The 14,834-nt window shown below is 42.3% G+C and overlaps 1 protein-coding gene across 6 annotated transcripts in view; it reads left to right on the top strand.

Moving 5' to 3' along the window:
- The window catches only part of PRDM16 (PR/SET domain 16), a 1,086,739-nt gene that overhangs the window by 1,050,602 nt on the left and 21,303 nt on the right, over nt 1-14,834 (top strand). For all 6 annotated transcript variants that reach the window (XM_085609172.1, XM_085609165.1, XM_085609160.1 and 3 more), the window contains 2 exons: nt 4,030-4,199; nt 6,824-6,998. In XM_085609172.1, coding sequence (XP_085465298.1) covers nt 4,030-4,199; nt 6,824-6,998 — 345 coding nt within the window. The remainder of the gene's footprint in view (nt 1-4,029; nt 4,200-6,823; nt 6,999-14,834) is intronic.

The following is a 14,834-nucleotide window of genomic DNA, read 5'->3' as shown; positions in this document are numbered from 1 at the left end:
TGGTTTTGCGACCGTCTGTCGTGAACATTTTCTCTGGTTTGCATATGTATGTACATGACATATATATCTCGAACCTAGTTAAAAAGCAACAGAGTGGTGTACAAATCAGAAGTGTGCAATTGTGAAGGGGGTGCTGCAAACAGAAGGGGAACTGAGGCGATAGGGAAGTAGAGGGCTTGTTTTTAATGCACTATGCCACACCACTGATCGTTCTGCAAAATATAGCACTTCATATACTAAAGAATACATTCCTTCATTACAAATGTCAAAATCCATGTGAATACAAAGATCAATATTCTTGCAAAATGTTTCATTACTTGGAGGCAGATTTAATTTTGTTTTTTTAGAGAATCTATCTGGTAGTCTATCTTTTGAGCCACACCAGATCTCATTGTTCACAACACAAACAAGTTGTTAAGATGGCTCACCAATTTGTGAGACACAAATTGCGTTGTATTCCGACTCGCAAATTGGAATGTACCACAGTGCCTCAGACACTGTTTGCGATTCCTAATAGGGTCACAAATTGCATGCCTCATTAATATTCATGCGGCAGGTGCAATTTGCGACCCCATAAGGAATGGCTAGTACTCCCAGGGATGGTGGCCTGCTGGGGTCAGCAGACCACCATATCTCTGACTGCTTTTTAAATAAAGCTGTTTTTTTTAATGCGGCCTGTTTTTCTTTCAGGAAAACGTGCTGCATTCAAAAAAGAAAAATGAAACGTTTCTGTTTCATGTTTTTTAAAGGCTATGGACCACTGCCCGCTCTTAAAAAATATTTTCGCATCCATTCACAAAGGGGTTCCCTGCGAGTGGCTTACCACCTACTTGAAGTAGGTGGTAAACTGCAAGTTTTTAGCGGCCACAATTGCAGTCGCAAAGCAATGGTACATTCCATTGCGACTCACTGTTAGGAAGGGACGCCTGTTCCTAATAGCGAGAGTCGCAAACGCTATTTTGCGAGTCACTGACTCGCAAAATAGTGTTTGCACATGCCAGGACCCATTTTTGCGGTTGCAAACAGGACGATTTCCTGTTTGCGACTGTAAAAAACGGTTGTACGTCTGGCCCAAAGTGTGTAACCGATACTTCAGTTGTCTACACATTCAATCTGCTTAGCTTGGTGGATCCCACTGGCATATTAAGGATAAAGACTTCTCAATTGTTTGTCGTTGGTTCGAGTTGTACCTACCAGCAGCTCCCTATTGTTTGTGTTAATCTGTTGTGAGCTGAGGAATACCTTTTTACCGCATTTATCTCAAGAGAAGTCCACAGTTTGCCCAAGACATCAGGTTCTATGCTAGATTTCATTGATATCCACATAAAAAATTGGATACAATAAATGTATTTATTTATTTATTTATAAGGTATTGTATAGCGCATACATGACCCTAGCGGATATCAGAGCGCTTTACATGAAGGAAGGCAAATAATTAATTGGACTAGCAACATAGTCACATATAAGCATGACAGAACAACATTGAAAATAAACAGAGTAATAAGCTTGATCTCTTAAAAATAGTGAGCAATGAGGAGGTATAAATCTGAATGAAAGTATATGTTTTTTATTCTGGTAGTGGCATCCAGGGTTCCCTGTCGTAGACCCTTTTTTAGCAGAAAGTAGCCAACATTTTTCACTTTTTATTTCTTGAAGGCCTCTGCGTTCACCGGACTTGTGCCATTGAAGGTGGGTCTCAATCTCTTGGACGGTTAGTTTAGTAAAAGCGGAGGGGCAAGTTTAGACCCATCCATTGTTACAGTTGATACAGTCCTGCATACTCATGTATGGTATGGCACTATTAATATCATGCCTAAATATAGCTGATAAAAACATTATTTTCTAATTATTGGTTGTAAAATATCTCCCCATTGGAGTTAATAATGTAAAATCTACACCCAGTTGAGCCATATTTTTCCGAGCAATATTTAGTAAATGATATTTATGTCAGTTGATATTTTGATTATATTTTGTTATCTATATTCTGACATACAACTGTAGAGACGTCCTTGGGGCCCAAATCAGAGGACCCTCTGTTTTCCATTTTGGGGTTTATGGAGCTCATTACCTGCCCCCCACACCCTAACCTAGGTCCCCATCTCTCATAGTCTAAGCACCAGCCTGTCAAAGGCAGTGGGTTCAAAGACTTCCTGAGGACCGGGATAAGCCTCGTCCTGCTCACCGCATTCCACAGGCCTGCTGAAATGAAGACCAGTGGACCAGGATCAGTTCTTTAGGGATTGTATAATGAGCACCCACTCCCATCCCCTTCTGATTTATTGATTTCAATATTTTTCACCAGAGGGCAGAGCGGCCTCAACAAAGTGGCACAGACAGAGATTTCAAGTGAAGTTTTATCTTTGTAAACATGGTGTTCGCTTCGATTGGCTGTGTGGTAATGTGAGTTGTTGTGTATGGTAAAAGGTAAAAAAGTACACATTTTGGGCCAAATTTACTAAGGTTTCTCAGAATTAAGCAATCAAAGTTGCTGCACCGTGTTGTGTGAAAGGGAGAGAGCAGAACAGCACCATTATCTATTAAAATAAGGTGCTGTTTCTCTCCCCATGCACTGGCACACTTTAGGATGGTTGCGCAAAAACACATACCCCTGTACTATTGAACAGTCATCTGTGTGTAATGTCAAGCATAGTTTGTGAACTGAAATGGTACCCTTCCTGTACAAAATTCTCTGTTTGGCACAATTTACCACTTTTACCACTTTATGTGAGTGCTGTACAGTGCAACACACATGCAAAGTTGGAAGAGTTTTGAGAAAATAAACCATTTCACAAACTTCACCTCTGCCTTGAAGAGGTGTGAATGTTTGGCACAAACCTTAGTCTATCAGTGTTAGTCGATAGTTGTTTCCTTCCAAAGCCATGGGAGGTTGCATGGAATGCACACGTACCATCGTGGCATGCCCCACTGACGCAAAGCATTGTGCTACTTTGCTTTAATTTACGGCTACTTTGCAATGCAAATCAGGATTGGAGTTGGCTAGTAAATCCCACTACAGCACTTAGCACCAGGTTTGCATCCCTTTTGTGAGGCATTCCGGTGCAAAGTCTTGGTAAATGTTCCCATATCTTTCTGCATTTCAATTAAAGAAAAGTAATGGAATGTTTAGGCTTGTTGCATTACCTTTACTTTGAATTTAAGGTTTAAGATGATTTTTACAATAATGTATTGCAAGGTCTTAAGTCATAGTATACATTGTTATTAACACGATAGTTACCTGTGTAGTTGAATGTTTTTTTTATTGATTGATTGATTTGTATGGTGTCTGCAGCATGTTTCGCAGTCCTATTCCCATGTATTAATGAGAATGGTACTGACAAGTGACACTGGTATAGCTGGTGATGCTTGTGGGGATTACAGGTGTATGTAGAAAATAGTACACATTAAGGTAGGGTTGATGTTGATGTTTCAAAAAAGGATGGTTAAGATAAATGGATTGGTTGGTTTGTGGTAGCTCATCATTCCTGGCTTGCTTGATGTCTTTAGGTGGGCCAAGTATAGTGACCGGCCTTTGCCGAGCTGTTATCACACTGTTTTGCTGAGCAATCCTATGTTTGAGAGAAGAAGTAGAAGGTTCACCAGCTAGCATGAGTTTATGAAGGGGTTCTTGCCATCTAAGGCCAGGCTCCACACTTTGAATGTATGCCCTCTCAAACTGGAAAGTCAGTGGTCTAACAAACCCAAAGCAATTACCTCATCCAGTTTTTACATAGTGTTGCACCTAGTCTGTTCCTAAGAGCATTTTATTTTGGCAAATTATGGAACAGAAACACAGGGTGACTTGCCCAGGGTCATAGCATGTTGCTAAGTATAGGGATCTGGATCAGAACCCATGTTATCTGGTTCTACAGTGTCATACTAAACCACCAGGCAACTCATCTACCAACTGATTCCCACCTTTTCCTTAAGTTTTTCCCAGGTTGTTCTTTTATGTGATGATGCAGTGCTTATGTGTGTTGACCTCATGACAAAGGATTTTTAACAGTGACGTATTATTGCTGTCTATTTAAGGTGTAAATACTGTGACCGGTCGTTCAGCATCTCCTCCAACCTACAGCGGCACGTTCGAAACATACACAACAAGGAGAAACCCTTCAAATGCCACTTGTGTAACCGGTGTTTCGGGCAGCAGACGAACCTAGACCGGCACCTTAAGAAGCACGAACACGAGAATGTTCCAGGTAGAAGAATTAATCATTACAGTCATTTCCAAACAGCAACTGTGGGGGGAGGGGCAGAGGAAGAGGTAGGAGGGGAGGGTGGCTACTCAGAAATACCATAACGAAGCCTTAGAAAATCAAAATATGTTAAATGAACAAATATCCTTCTTACTCCATATGATTCATTTCACCTCAACTATTTTGTACATTTAACGTGTATACGGCTTCCCAGTACAAGCTTCTGTTCCGCAAAGCACCTTGGAATTTGACTTCATTTCAGACTATCAGAGCCTTCATCCCAAAAGTGAACCTGCACGTTTGCGCCTGGTGATTTGTCATTCGCAAATGTGTATCTACGCTTCCAGTACACGAGCTCTGACTGAGACAGAAAATAGGTCTGGGTACCAGATAAAACCGGCCCCTATAAGCGAACAAATAGCTAAAAAGGGCCCATAATTGCAAATGGGGCGGCTTTGAACTTGTCAAGACTCTGTAGAGGTGTTTTACAATGGATGGGAGACTGGTTGTATTCATGCATGCTACAGGCAGTGTTTGTGATAATATCAGGCAAATCCACAGTAAAAGCCGACCCACTAAAGCATAAAACAGGCCCACAGCAGCCAAAAAAATAGCCCACACAACTGACCTCTCTGACCAACTCTTCTGGCACTGTCAGGTTGCCTGATAGGACACTCCCACTCTGCAAGTGCAAGATGGAACCTGTGCACATTAGGAAAGAGCTAGGTCTGCAGCTCAAGTGAATTGATACCTTATACGGCCTGCCGTGCATGCAAAAAAAGTAACTGATTTATTAGTCTTTGGCTTTCATGGCCTGCATGAACACTGGTGGATGCAGGAAGTGACCTGTTTCCACATCCCCGCAGGTCACCTTTCCCTTCAAGAGTCCATCACCAAGTCAGGACTTTCGCAGAGAATCACTCTATGAATGGCGGCCACGAACAGATCTGCGCCAGCCACAGTCCTAAAATAAGTGTGCACACTGGGCAGTTTCTGCACACATTCTATTTTGCCCAGGCACAAATGCACCTTGGGAATGTACACATTCACAAAAGTCACTTTTTGACTACCTGTACTGGGCCTAAAGCAGATCTTGATAACAACAAGCCTGGAATACACAGCCCTGAGTGAGAACTTGAATTATTAGCAATGTCTGCAAATCATTTTGAGTTCAGATTCAACAAATAGTATGCTCAGAGCCTGATTATAGTATAGAAGTAAGTTTGACCAACCACAGAGAGAGGACAACATAATACAAAATGTAGATGTGTTACCCAATGTCCACAATTAGGCCCCAAAAATGCTCTTTCAAGTCTCCTTAGCAGCTGGGAATCACATTATGGAAAGGCTTCTACTGAATGGAAAAATAAAAATCAAAGGTTGGTGAAGAATCCTTTTGACCCCTTAAAGTCGCCAAACAGTGTTAAGTGATATCTAATGTAAGCCTAAAACGTGTGTGTTACTTTTAGACATATGCATCATCCCAGCGAAGGTTTTAACTGAACAGGAATTTGTAGAAGGCGCACAGTGGTCCAATATATGGCCTGATGCTGACCTCTAAATTACCGCCGCCACATGACAATTCATTAGGGCCTAATGTTAGGATGGACAAATATGTTGAGATGTGAAAGTGAATGACTAACAATAACCAGGCATAATGTGGTAATTTAATATGTTCTCTGCTGAGCGTAGTAAGAAAAGGAACATGACTTTATCACAATGAGATCCCGCCGCCTCCGAGTGTTCCAAGCTGAACCTACATTAATACATTTGCACATATTAACTAGTTTACTTATCACGCGGGTGGGCTGTTAGGAGTCTAGTCCCAGCACCTGTTACTTTTCAAAATTCAAATATTATTAAAACTACCCTTGTAAATTCTGTACTGGACCACCTGGACTCCATTAGGAGGGGGGATTCTCTGCTACTGTCTATGTAATACCAGAACTAACTATCAGCTGTCCCTCTCCACTACATGTTATTTAATGTAGGATCCTATTCAAAAGTGGGCCTCAACACAGGTCTAAGAATAAGTCTTACCTTTAGGCAATCTGAGTCGCCATTTCAGGGCTGTACCCAACCACCTATGATTCTGAAAGGCCCGGAAAATGGAACCTTTCAAGATTTATTTGAAGCAGGCACACTTGCAACGGTGGCGTCTGAAAGATTCTGGACAGTATTTCGCCACATAGTGCTAGGCTGCAAATCGCCTACTCTCTATACTGTCCTCGTTTTAACTAACCATGTTGTGCAGCGCTTCAAACTGACCAAAAGATGACACTCTGGTATTACAGAATTATGTAAAGAAAAAATATGCACATGGCAGTCCCAAGGAAGAACCAAGTATTAAAATTAATATTAAAATAAAAAGGAAACTGACATTTACAACTACAATGTATAAAATACATTTTGGGTAAGTGTTGCCTTTAAATGGAACTTGTCTGCAGATATTATTTTTTTTGTACCCAAAGTCTGGTTTGCCAGTATGATCATTTTGCACGTCAGCGCAGATCACTAGCGCCTGACAACTGGTTGATGGTGTTAATTTTCCCGAGCTCCCAGCACAGTGTCTGATGATATTTCATGTGTTTGCCTGTTCCCCTTCTCGTTCCTCATTTCCTGTCTAGTGAGCCAGCACTCAGGAGTCATCACGAACCACCTCGGTACAAGCGCCTCCTCCCCCAACTCGGAATCCGAAAACCATGCACTTTTAGACGAGAAAGAAGACTCATACTTCTCGGAAATCAGAAACTTCATCGCAAATAGCGAGCTGAATCAAGCCTCAAGTTTAACAGACAAAAGGTAAGCGGAATGTGTTTTTGGTTGTTTCTGCCAAGCATAAAGTTACAAGAGTTCAAAAGCAGAAGCTAACAATCTGAAGATTAACCAGGGGAGCTGATGAAATTCACATGCTTCACAAAGGGAGGAATAGTGGGCATGTGAGTTTTAGAATCTCATCCTCCCGCCTACTCACACTATCTTCTGTTATGGCCACCTACCTTGTAACTCCCTCTCTCTATGAACAGCAGTCTGTTGTTTTGTAGCTAGGTTTGCACTCTATAAATGCCACATACTCTTGGTTGTTTACATGTACCCTCTTGCCACATATATTGTAAAGCGCTCTGATACCCCCGGTGGTCATGTTCGCGCCATATAAAACTTTATAAGTAAATGAATAAATAAATAAATACATCCAACCATGAGTGAGAGATGCTGAAGCAAGGTCTATTATAAAGTTAACCCAGGTGAGTTTATATCCAGTGACTAACGTGTGCCAGTGGGTGGAGATGGCAGAAAACTGCGATAATTTAGGGGACCGGAGCTTATTTTTCATCATGTGATTTTGAACCAGAACAAGAGAGAGAAAAATAGAAAAGGGAAAATAATAAGAGAAAGCATGAATGAAACAGAATTTGCAAGAGCAACATAAAGAGACCGGAAGTGTAGGGTGGTGGAGCCGGCATGAGGTGAATCAAGACTAGGCAGCATGGGTATTGGACTATCACAGCAACTGGAACCTCCAGTGGCGGACTTCTACGACAAACTCTGCACCGATGAACCTAGGTTTACTGTTTTTGTTACAAATTAGGCTCTGCATATTTCACCTGCAACATCTTCATTGGAAAAGAGCTGATTAATAATATATTGTCTTCCAAAAGTATTCTTGTGGAGGGCAATGAGTCGGGAATCCTGAACATACTTCCCACCAGCAGTCTCGCCATGCTTGAGGCCATTAGAGTGGGTTAAAGAGACCTCAATATGTAACACCCTCACTAAAGTTGTACTGTCTGTGGGAAAAGGCCATAGACAAAATGTAAATGTGAAGTGTGAAAATGCAGAATAGGTGAAAGTGATGGACAGCATGGAAGCGGAACCGAAAAGACCTGTTATTCCCACAGGCCCCTACGGGGCTGTCCATGATAAAGTTAAGAGACGAAGAGGCCATTTATGTGCTCGTTAAAAAACAAATCGAAAAAATAAAACTTAATCACACGCTTTGTACAGGTGTGCACAACAGTGGAATAAATGCATGCCACTGGTATTTGGTTCTGTGATGTGGGTGTTAGTTCTACATTTTTAAATGTTCTGCTTTTGCTTTTACCACCGTCAGAAGCTGTTTTTCAATGCGAGTGCTTAGCACAATTAGCCACACACAACTGAGTTAATTTCTATTGAAACTTCCTCCGCAATGGAAGATTACGTTGGCCAGAAGGTCTGTTTTCTTTCGTCACTTTCTATGAATCCACAACATGGAAAGCGAAAACATATTGCGCAAAACATCAAACAGACCTCGTGGATCAGTCCTGGCTTTTATTGTTGTTACTTGAGAGGTGTCTGAAACAGTGTTTGTCTGCTGTGCTCAGACTGCATGCTGCAGACTGTTCCTCCATCTCGGGCCTTAGGGAGGCTGCGGTTTTCTCGTGCAAAGGCAAACCGCAGCCCCGAATGTGGGCTGTGAGTATAGCGAGCCCGAGGGCCCAGCAATCCATTTTAGCCCCGGCCACTAACCGAGCCTCTCAATCTGGCTTTGTGAGCGGCACAGGCCCAAACAGCTCGGGCATCATTAGCTCGCCTCGGACGGAAGGATATCAGAAGCCCGCATGCCCAAGGCACAGACCCGGCTTTAATACCTGTCGAGCAGATTTACAGCGTGCGAAGGATAGAAATGACGTGTGCGTGCGTGCGTGCGCCAGCCGGGCAAGAGGAAGAGTCTTCATGAGGTTGAAATTAAGTGGTGGGTCCACCGAAGGAAGGGGTGCCCATTAATCACCCTAATAGGACAGGCAATCCCCTTTTCTAAATTCAATCATGCTGGGAGGACCCTGCCCTGGCTTGACTTTCCCGTATTAAAGTCACACATGCAGTGGCTAAAACAGAACTTTTTGCTATCATTATTATGTTTTTTTTTCTTCGCAAACATTCCTGTAGCGAACGAGGTGGAAATCCTAAGCCTTTCTTAAGCAACCGAACTCTCGGGGAAATAGAACCCAGACATATGGTTGGTCTGCCAGCCGGCCAGACACATTTACGCCCTTTTTTATGAGCCAGTCGCCTAGGCACGTGCTGTGGTCGGTACAGAGACGCACTGGTTATAATATCCTCGTCCCAGGAAGGAAAGATGTTGCCTCCCCTCGTTAGAGTCTCTCTTGAGTAAAAACAGCACCTGTCCGGTCCGGAGATGTGTTTTGTGATGTATTTGAGGGAAATTGCCCTGAGTTTGTCTTCCTTTGCTCTTGACACATTTCCAAGATGACGAGGGAATATTTAAGAGTTGCCCCCGTGCGTTAATATGAATACCTAGTTATAACAACCCAACATTGTTGTGGAGTAGCAGCTCACACAGCGAAAACGCAGGGCATGCATCTATAAAATTCCCAGTGCCTAACCTTGAGAAAGAAGCGGTGCCTTGAGATACAATGATGGACCCTTTGGAAAGCTGGAGACCCATGTTATTGCCAAGAAGGCCGCCATCTGAAAGCACCGCATCCGCTATCCCACTTCCACATTGGGACAGGGTACCCGAACCATATTCACTGTCTGTTCCTTTACACATATGTCACCACTACTTCTGATCCTTTCAAATTTATAAGTTTGGAAAATTCTTTGAAGTTTCTGCACGACAACATGTTTGGTGCTACATTAAAATAAATGCAATAGTATAACATGTCTTTATTCCTTATAACAGGATGTTGATTGGGGTCTGTAGGTAAAATATGAAACAATTATGGTTGAAGGGCTGAATTTCTCCCCGATACATTAAGATCAAGAAAAAGTTGAAGATGAGCCTTTGGGGGGCAAATTGTTCAAGGCCGGGCCTATGGATGTGACTAACCAAAGGTAGAAGAAGTGATTTAGGATAATGAAGGAAAACCTTCAGAACCTCATTTGCTTATCTTGTAGAGCCTTTACTTAGTCTGTGAAAAAATACCATGGGTTTCCAAGTCTGATGAGACATGAAAGTACAGCAAACCCCAAAATATAAGGCATTGTGGAGCTGCAATACAAAGCTGTCAATAAATTGCTGGGTTCTAGTAACTTTGAGAATGATTTGGGTGTAAAAATAGACAGACACCTCTTCTGAAAAGTCAATGGGATTCCACAACAAAGGAAAATGAAAGACACTGGTGGGCTGCAACTGGAATGGCAAGTAGAATTGATCCTCAAACGATAGAGGAAATCTTGGAGCATGGAAATAAGTCTACATTTGTCCTAGTGTTGCTCTTCTGAATTCACAGCCATCCAAAAGGTGTGCAATGAAATCTATGAGCCACCTTAGATATGAAGGTGTAAGTGTCCTTTTCAAGTGTCTGCTTACAACATTCCATCGATTTAGGCTTCATTGTACAGTGTGTTTTGATTTTTTGTTTCCAATGTCCGCAGGGATAGGATTTTCTTTTAGAGAAACCACTTTCCTACACTCTCATGAAATATACTTGAAATACACTTTCACATCTTCACTCTAGAAGGGTTGTATGAGAGAGGCACGCATGGCTAAACCACACGTGGCAATACAATGCTGCCCTAACCACAAATACGTCTGAACAACACATTCCTTTACAACGCGTGCCTTTACCATGCAATTTCGTAGGAAAGGCATGACTGGTAAAGGGATATGTGTGGTAAAGTTCACACCGAGTGCCCCCCCCCCACCCCCAGAGCCCTAAAAACGACCCGACCCCACGAGCCCTAAAAACTACAGAGACATAAAAACTAACCTGACCTCCCCCCTGAGCCATGAAAAATCCATGACTCGCCCGTGCCCTAACAACTACCCTGCCCCCCAGCCCTAAAAATGAACCTGACCCCCTACGCCCTAAAAACTAGCCGAGCCCTAAAAACTACCCTGGCCCCCCGCCCTAAAAACTACCCAGACCCCCCCTGAGCCCTAAAAACTTCCCCAACCCCCCTCCTGAGCCCTGAAAACAACCCAGACTCCCCCAATCCTAAAAACTACCCCCAACCCTTTAAAACTAGCATATTTGGATGTTCCCACTGTTTCGCATGCTCAATACCACCGCCCGAGAATCCCAAATACCCATTTGCTTCCCTTTTCCGCATCCCTTTCCCTAAACTTGACTTGCTTATGCAGAAACGTTTACAACATGTGAACTTTAATGCAAGTGGGAGAAGATTTCCCAATAGAAATCCTGATTCAGCAAACTAGGGTTTTCTATTTCTATAAATACCATTTCTATAAATAATTTTTTTTCGTTCATTAGAAACTTTGTTACTCAAGCACATAATAATTTCAAATATAGTGTATTGGTATAACCACTTTCAGAAAACTGTGTTCAATTGTGGTCACTCCAGAAGAAAAACACAACTGGGCTGACATGAGAAAATATAGAATAGGGCAAGACTTCTGAGTGCAGGTCTGAACGTGGACATGATAGCACTTAGTGCATATTTATGGAGATAATACAGTAGGAAGAAGTTGCATATTTCAGTTATTACATATAAATGCAAGTAGGTCAGTGGCTGCTGGCATATATTTAGAGTGGTGAGGCTGGCAAAATATGGGTGGTATTAAAATAATAAAAATGGCACTTACCAGTCTGACTTGCTGCATGGTGTCCTCCTCGCTCAGGTGTATTGTCTCCTCAAAGCTCCGGACCCAGGAAACTGCACTACCCAATCCTGGTGCTGCTCTCATGCTGTTTGACAGCATGACAGAAACATCAGGATTGGAAGAAGCGGCCTCTCTCAGTGCTCATAAGTGCACTGAAGGCCTGTGCTTTCTCTAACCCCTGGGTTAGAGAAGTATAAAATGTGCATGTCTGGCTGGCGGTCACAAAATGGTCGGCCAAAGTGACATGCTCACTTTAAACATAAGTGCACATCTCCCTGCTGCCACTCAGCAGCAATTGCCCTCCCCATCCTGACACTTGGTTCAGGACGGGTTGCTGAAAAATAAAACAGTAATAAATACACTTAATTACCATTTAATTTTTCATCTGTTCTGGGGCATTTTATTTAGCAGGGCAACACTCCTCAGCTCCTCAAGTAGGTTAAAGTTGTTTAAAAATAGTTAATCTATTAATTTTTTTTCTGTTAATTACAGCAGTTAACTGCCAAAGTAACCTCCCAGGTGACGCAACTAGAAACTCGTCCCTCCAACATTTTAAACTTTACTCAGTTAAAGTTAGGAGCCTGATAATGTTAATAAGAATAATTTGGGTCTTCCTTCATATTGTGTGGACAAAAGTATTTATTTGACTCTGGATTTTGGCTATTGTTAGTTGAAATTTGTATAGCACACTACTGCTACTTGATTTTTCTGTAGCGATCAACTTTCTGCGAGTGGTTGCTGACGGGAGCAAGCATTCTTGTCGAATGGTGAAAGTATAAATGTGTACACACTGTATGGGAAGAATTGGGTGTCATACGTGAGGTTCTTATTAGCGCCCAGAACCGTACAGACTGATGGTGCACATAGCTTAGCATATATTTGGACGAGTAGTTCTCGGGTACGTTCTTTCCTCCTCTGACCTATTGTGAGTCTCAGCTTGGTCCTGATGAGCAGGATGCTGGACTAGTAGGTGTGAATATTACTGAACTTAACTGTACCCATTTAATCATGTGCAGAAGGATCAAAAGACTAGCCTCTCCTACTGGAATGCCCACCTATGAGATGCAGTTTCTTGTTTTTTTTTAAAATAACCGGTCTATATGGTGCTGCATACCCACCTATTGTTGGTTCTAAACCTTATAAACTACAGGTTTTTGTGTTATCCAGTTAAATGGTACTCAGTTCACCGACCGTCAAGTTGGTCTTGTTCGAACGTTTGTAGATCTGTGCAGCCGATGCTAACCCACTGAGCTCTGGCTATTATTAGCATTGGAGCTGCGCGTGATTGGACAATGACTGAATCAGAGGAAATACTTATCTTAAAAGTAGTCGACGAGCTGTGGGGCGGAAGCTGTCCTGACCCCGGCTTCATGTTCCTCCCAACTCAGTCCCCAGAGGGAAAGGTGCCCATTCCCTTCGCATGTCCTCCAAGAAAGAAAACAAAGCCGCTCGGGCCTGGCGGAGATTTCCCTGTTCCCACACACTCTAAACACCACAGACAGGCTTGGCTATCTCCAAAACAAAATTTGGACACGAAGTTTGTTTTCTGTCTGTCTGAGTGGGAAGATAAATGAGGTTTTCCCAACTGTTGACAGCATGAGCAGTGCAATTATGGACCAATAGACCCCAACGCACGCAGTTTAGATAAGGGAGAATGTTAATGTCCGCCCGGCAATCTGTTTCTGGAACCTGTTCTGGACATCAGCTCTGACAGAAAAGATATGTATACGAAAAATAGAAACCCAGTATGTCTCCTATGAGCCACCGTACCCAGTGCAAGAATGTTTAGCCCTAAAGGCGACCTGACATTTTCTGTCTCCCCTTACATCCATACAGCGTAATAAGAAGTATTATTCTGCTTATTTTGATGGTGCCCCCTGCTGGCAGCCTCTGCACAAAGTCACATATACCGTGCAATTGCTGGGACTCTTTTACCGTAGGTAATGCCACTGTTGCACTGAGAGTCATCTAAAGGAGCAGTACTTTCCACACAGCCCTCTACTATGTGCCTCGAACCTGCACAGGCCTGACAAATAACTGACTCTGCCCCTGACCCACCTCCACCTGTCTTTAGTCAGAAATGTGCTGCTTCAAAATTTGTAAATTTCCTTTCAGGCTTCCATGCTAATATTCTTCACACTTCTTACTTCATTGAGTAGAAAACAAAATGGTGGGGGCCGAAGCGCAAGCCTAAATGTGTGGCCCATACTCATGGTTGACTGTACCAGCAGTTGAACGCCAACCTCCAAGCTGTCTCTGTTCCTCATCATCACATGCTGTGAATTGCAGCTTTTAACTCAACAGGAACGGTTTACCTAATTACAAGATGGCAGTAATCATCACATGCGGTTGCACACTTCAAAGACATCTAAAGCATCATACATGGGTCCAGTTTAGACCAGTGGTCAGTTATTCTAGAGCATCCATCTGTATGTCTAATCTGGACTTGCCAATCATGCGGGAAGCATTTTAGAATCAACTGGTCTTATGATCATGCATCAGGTTGCTAAGAGCTAAGTTGCTAGTGTAAGGTGGTTGAGACACACCTCTTATGCTCAACCTGATTTTATTTGTATTGTATGGATATTTTAATTTCAATTCAATTTATTCAATTCAAAAATTCTTTATTTCGGCCTTTATGGCCATAAAAGCACATAAAAAAGTATTACAGCATAATTTGCACACATGATTCTTGCAAAAATAAAGTGCGCGTGCATTGCAACATTAAGAGAAAGAGGAGTTCTAAATATAAAAAGGAGCAAGTTCAGAATTCATATTTTTAAAACATTTAAAAAATATATAAAAAAGTGTTAATACATTTTGTTTGCGTTGAAAAACTAAAATTATCCAATAGACCCAACTTTTAAAATATACGACCGTACACACCACATTGAAAATAAGTAACGAATAACTGAGTACACTATGGGCAGAATGGTATCATATTTTAGGATCCCATGGGCCTCCGCGCAATACTTTGTCCCAAGAATCCGGCACACCTGTTGTAACCATCGGTGTCTAGCCTTCTTGTATGCCAGGCAGACGAATAAAACATGTTGGTCTGTTTCCGG

Source organism: Triturus cristatus, chromosome 1_2 (assembly GCF_964204655.1).
Source record: "Triturus cristatus chromosome 1_2, aTriCri1.1, whole genome shotgun sequence".
In the NCBI taxonomy this organism is placed as follows: domain Eukaryota; kingdom Metazoa; phylum Chordata; class Amphibia; order Caudata; family Salamandridae; genus Triturus; species Triturus cristatus.
Note: the sequence above shows the minus strand (reverse complement) of the source record. Positions and strands in the feature narration are given on the sequence as shown.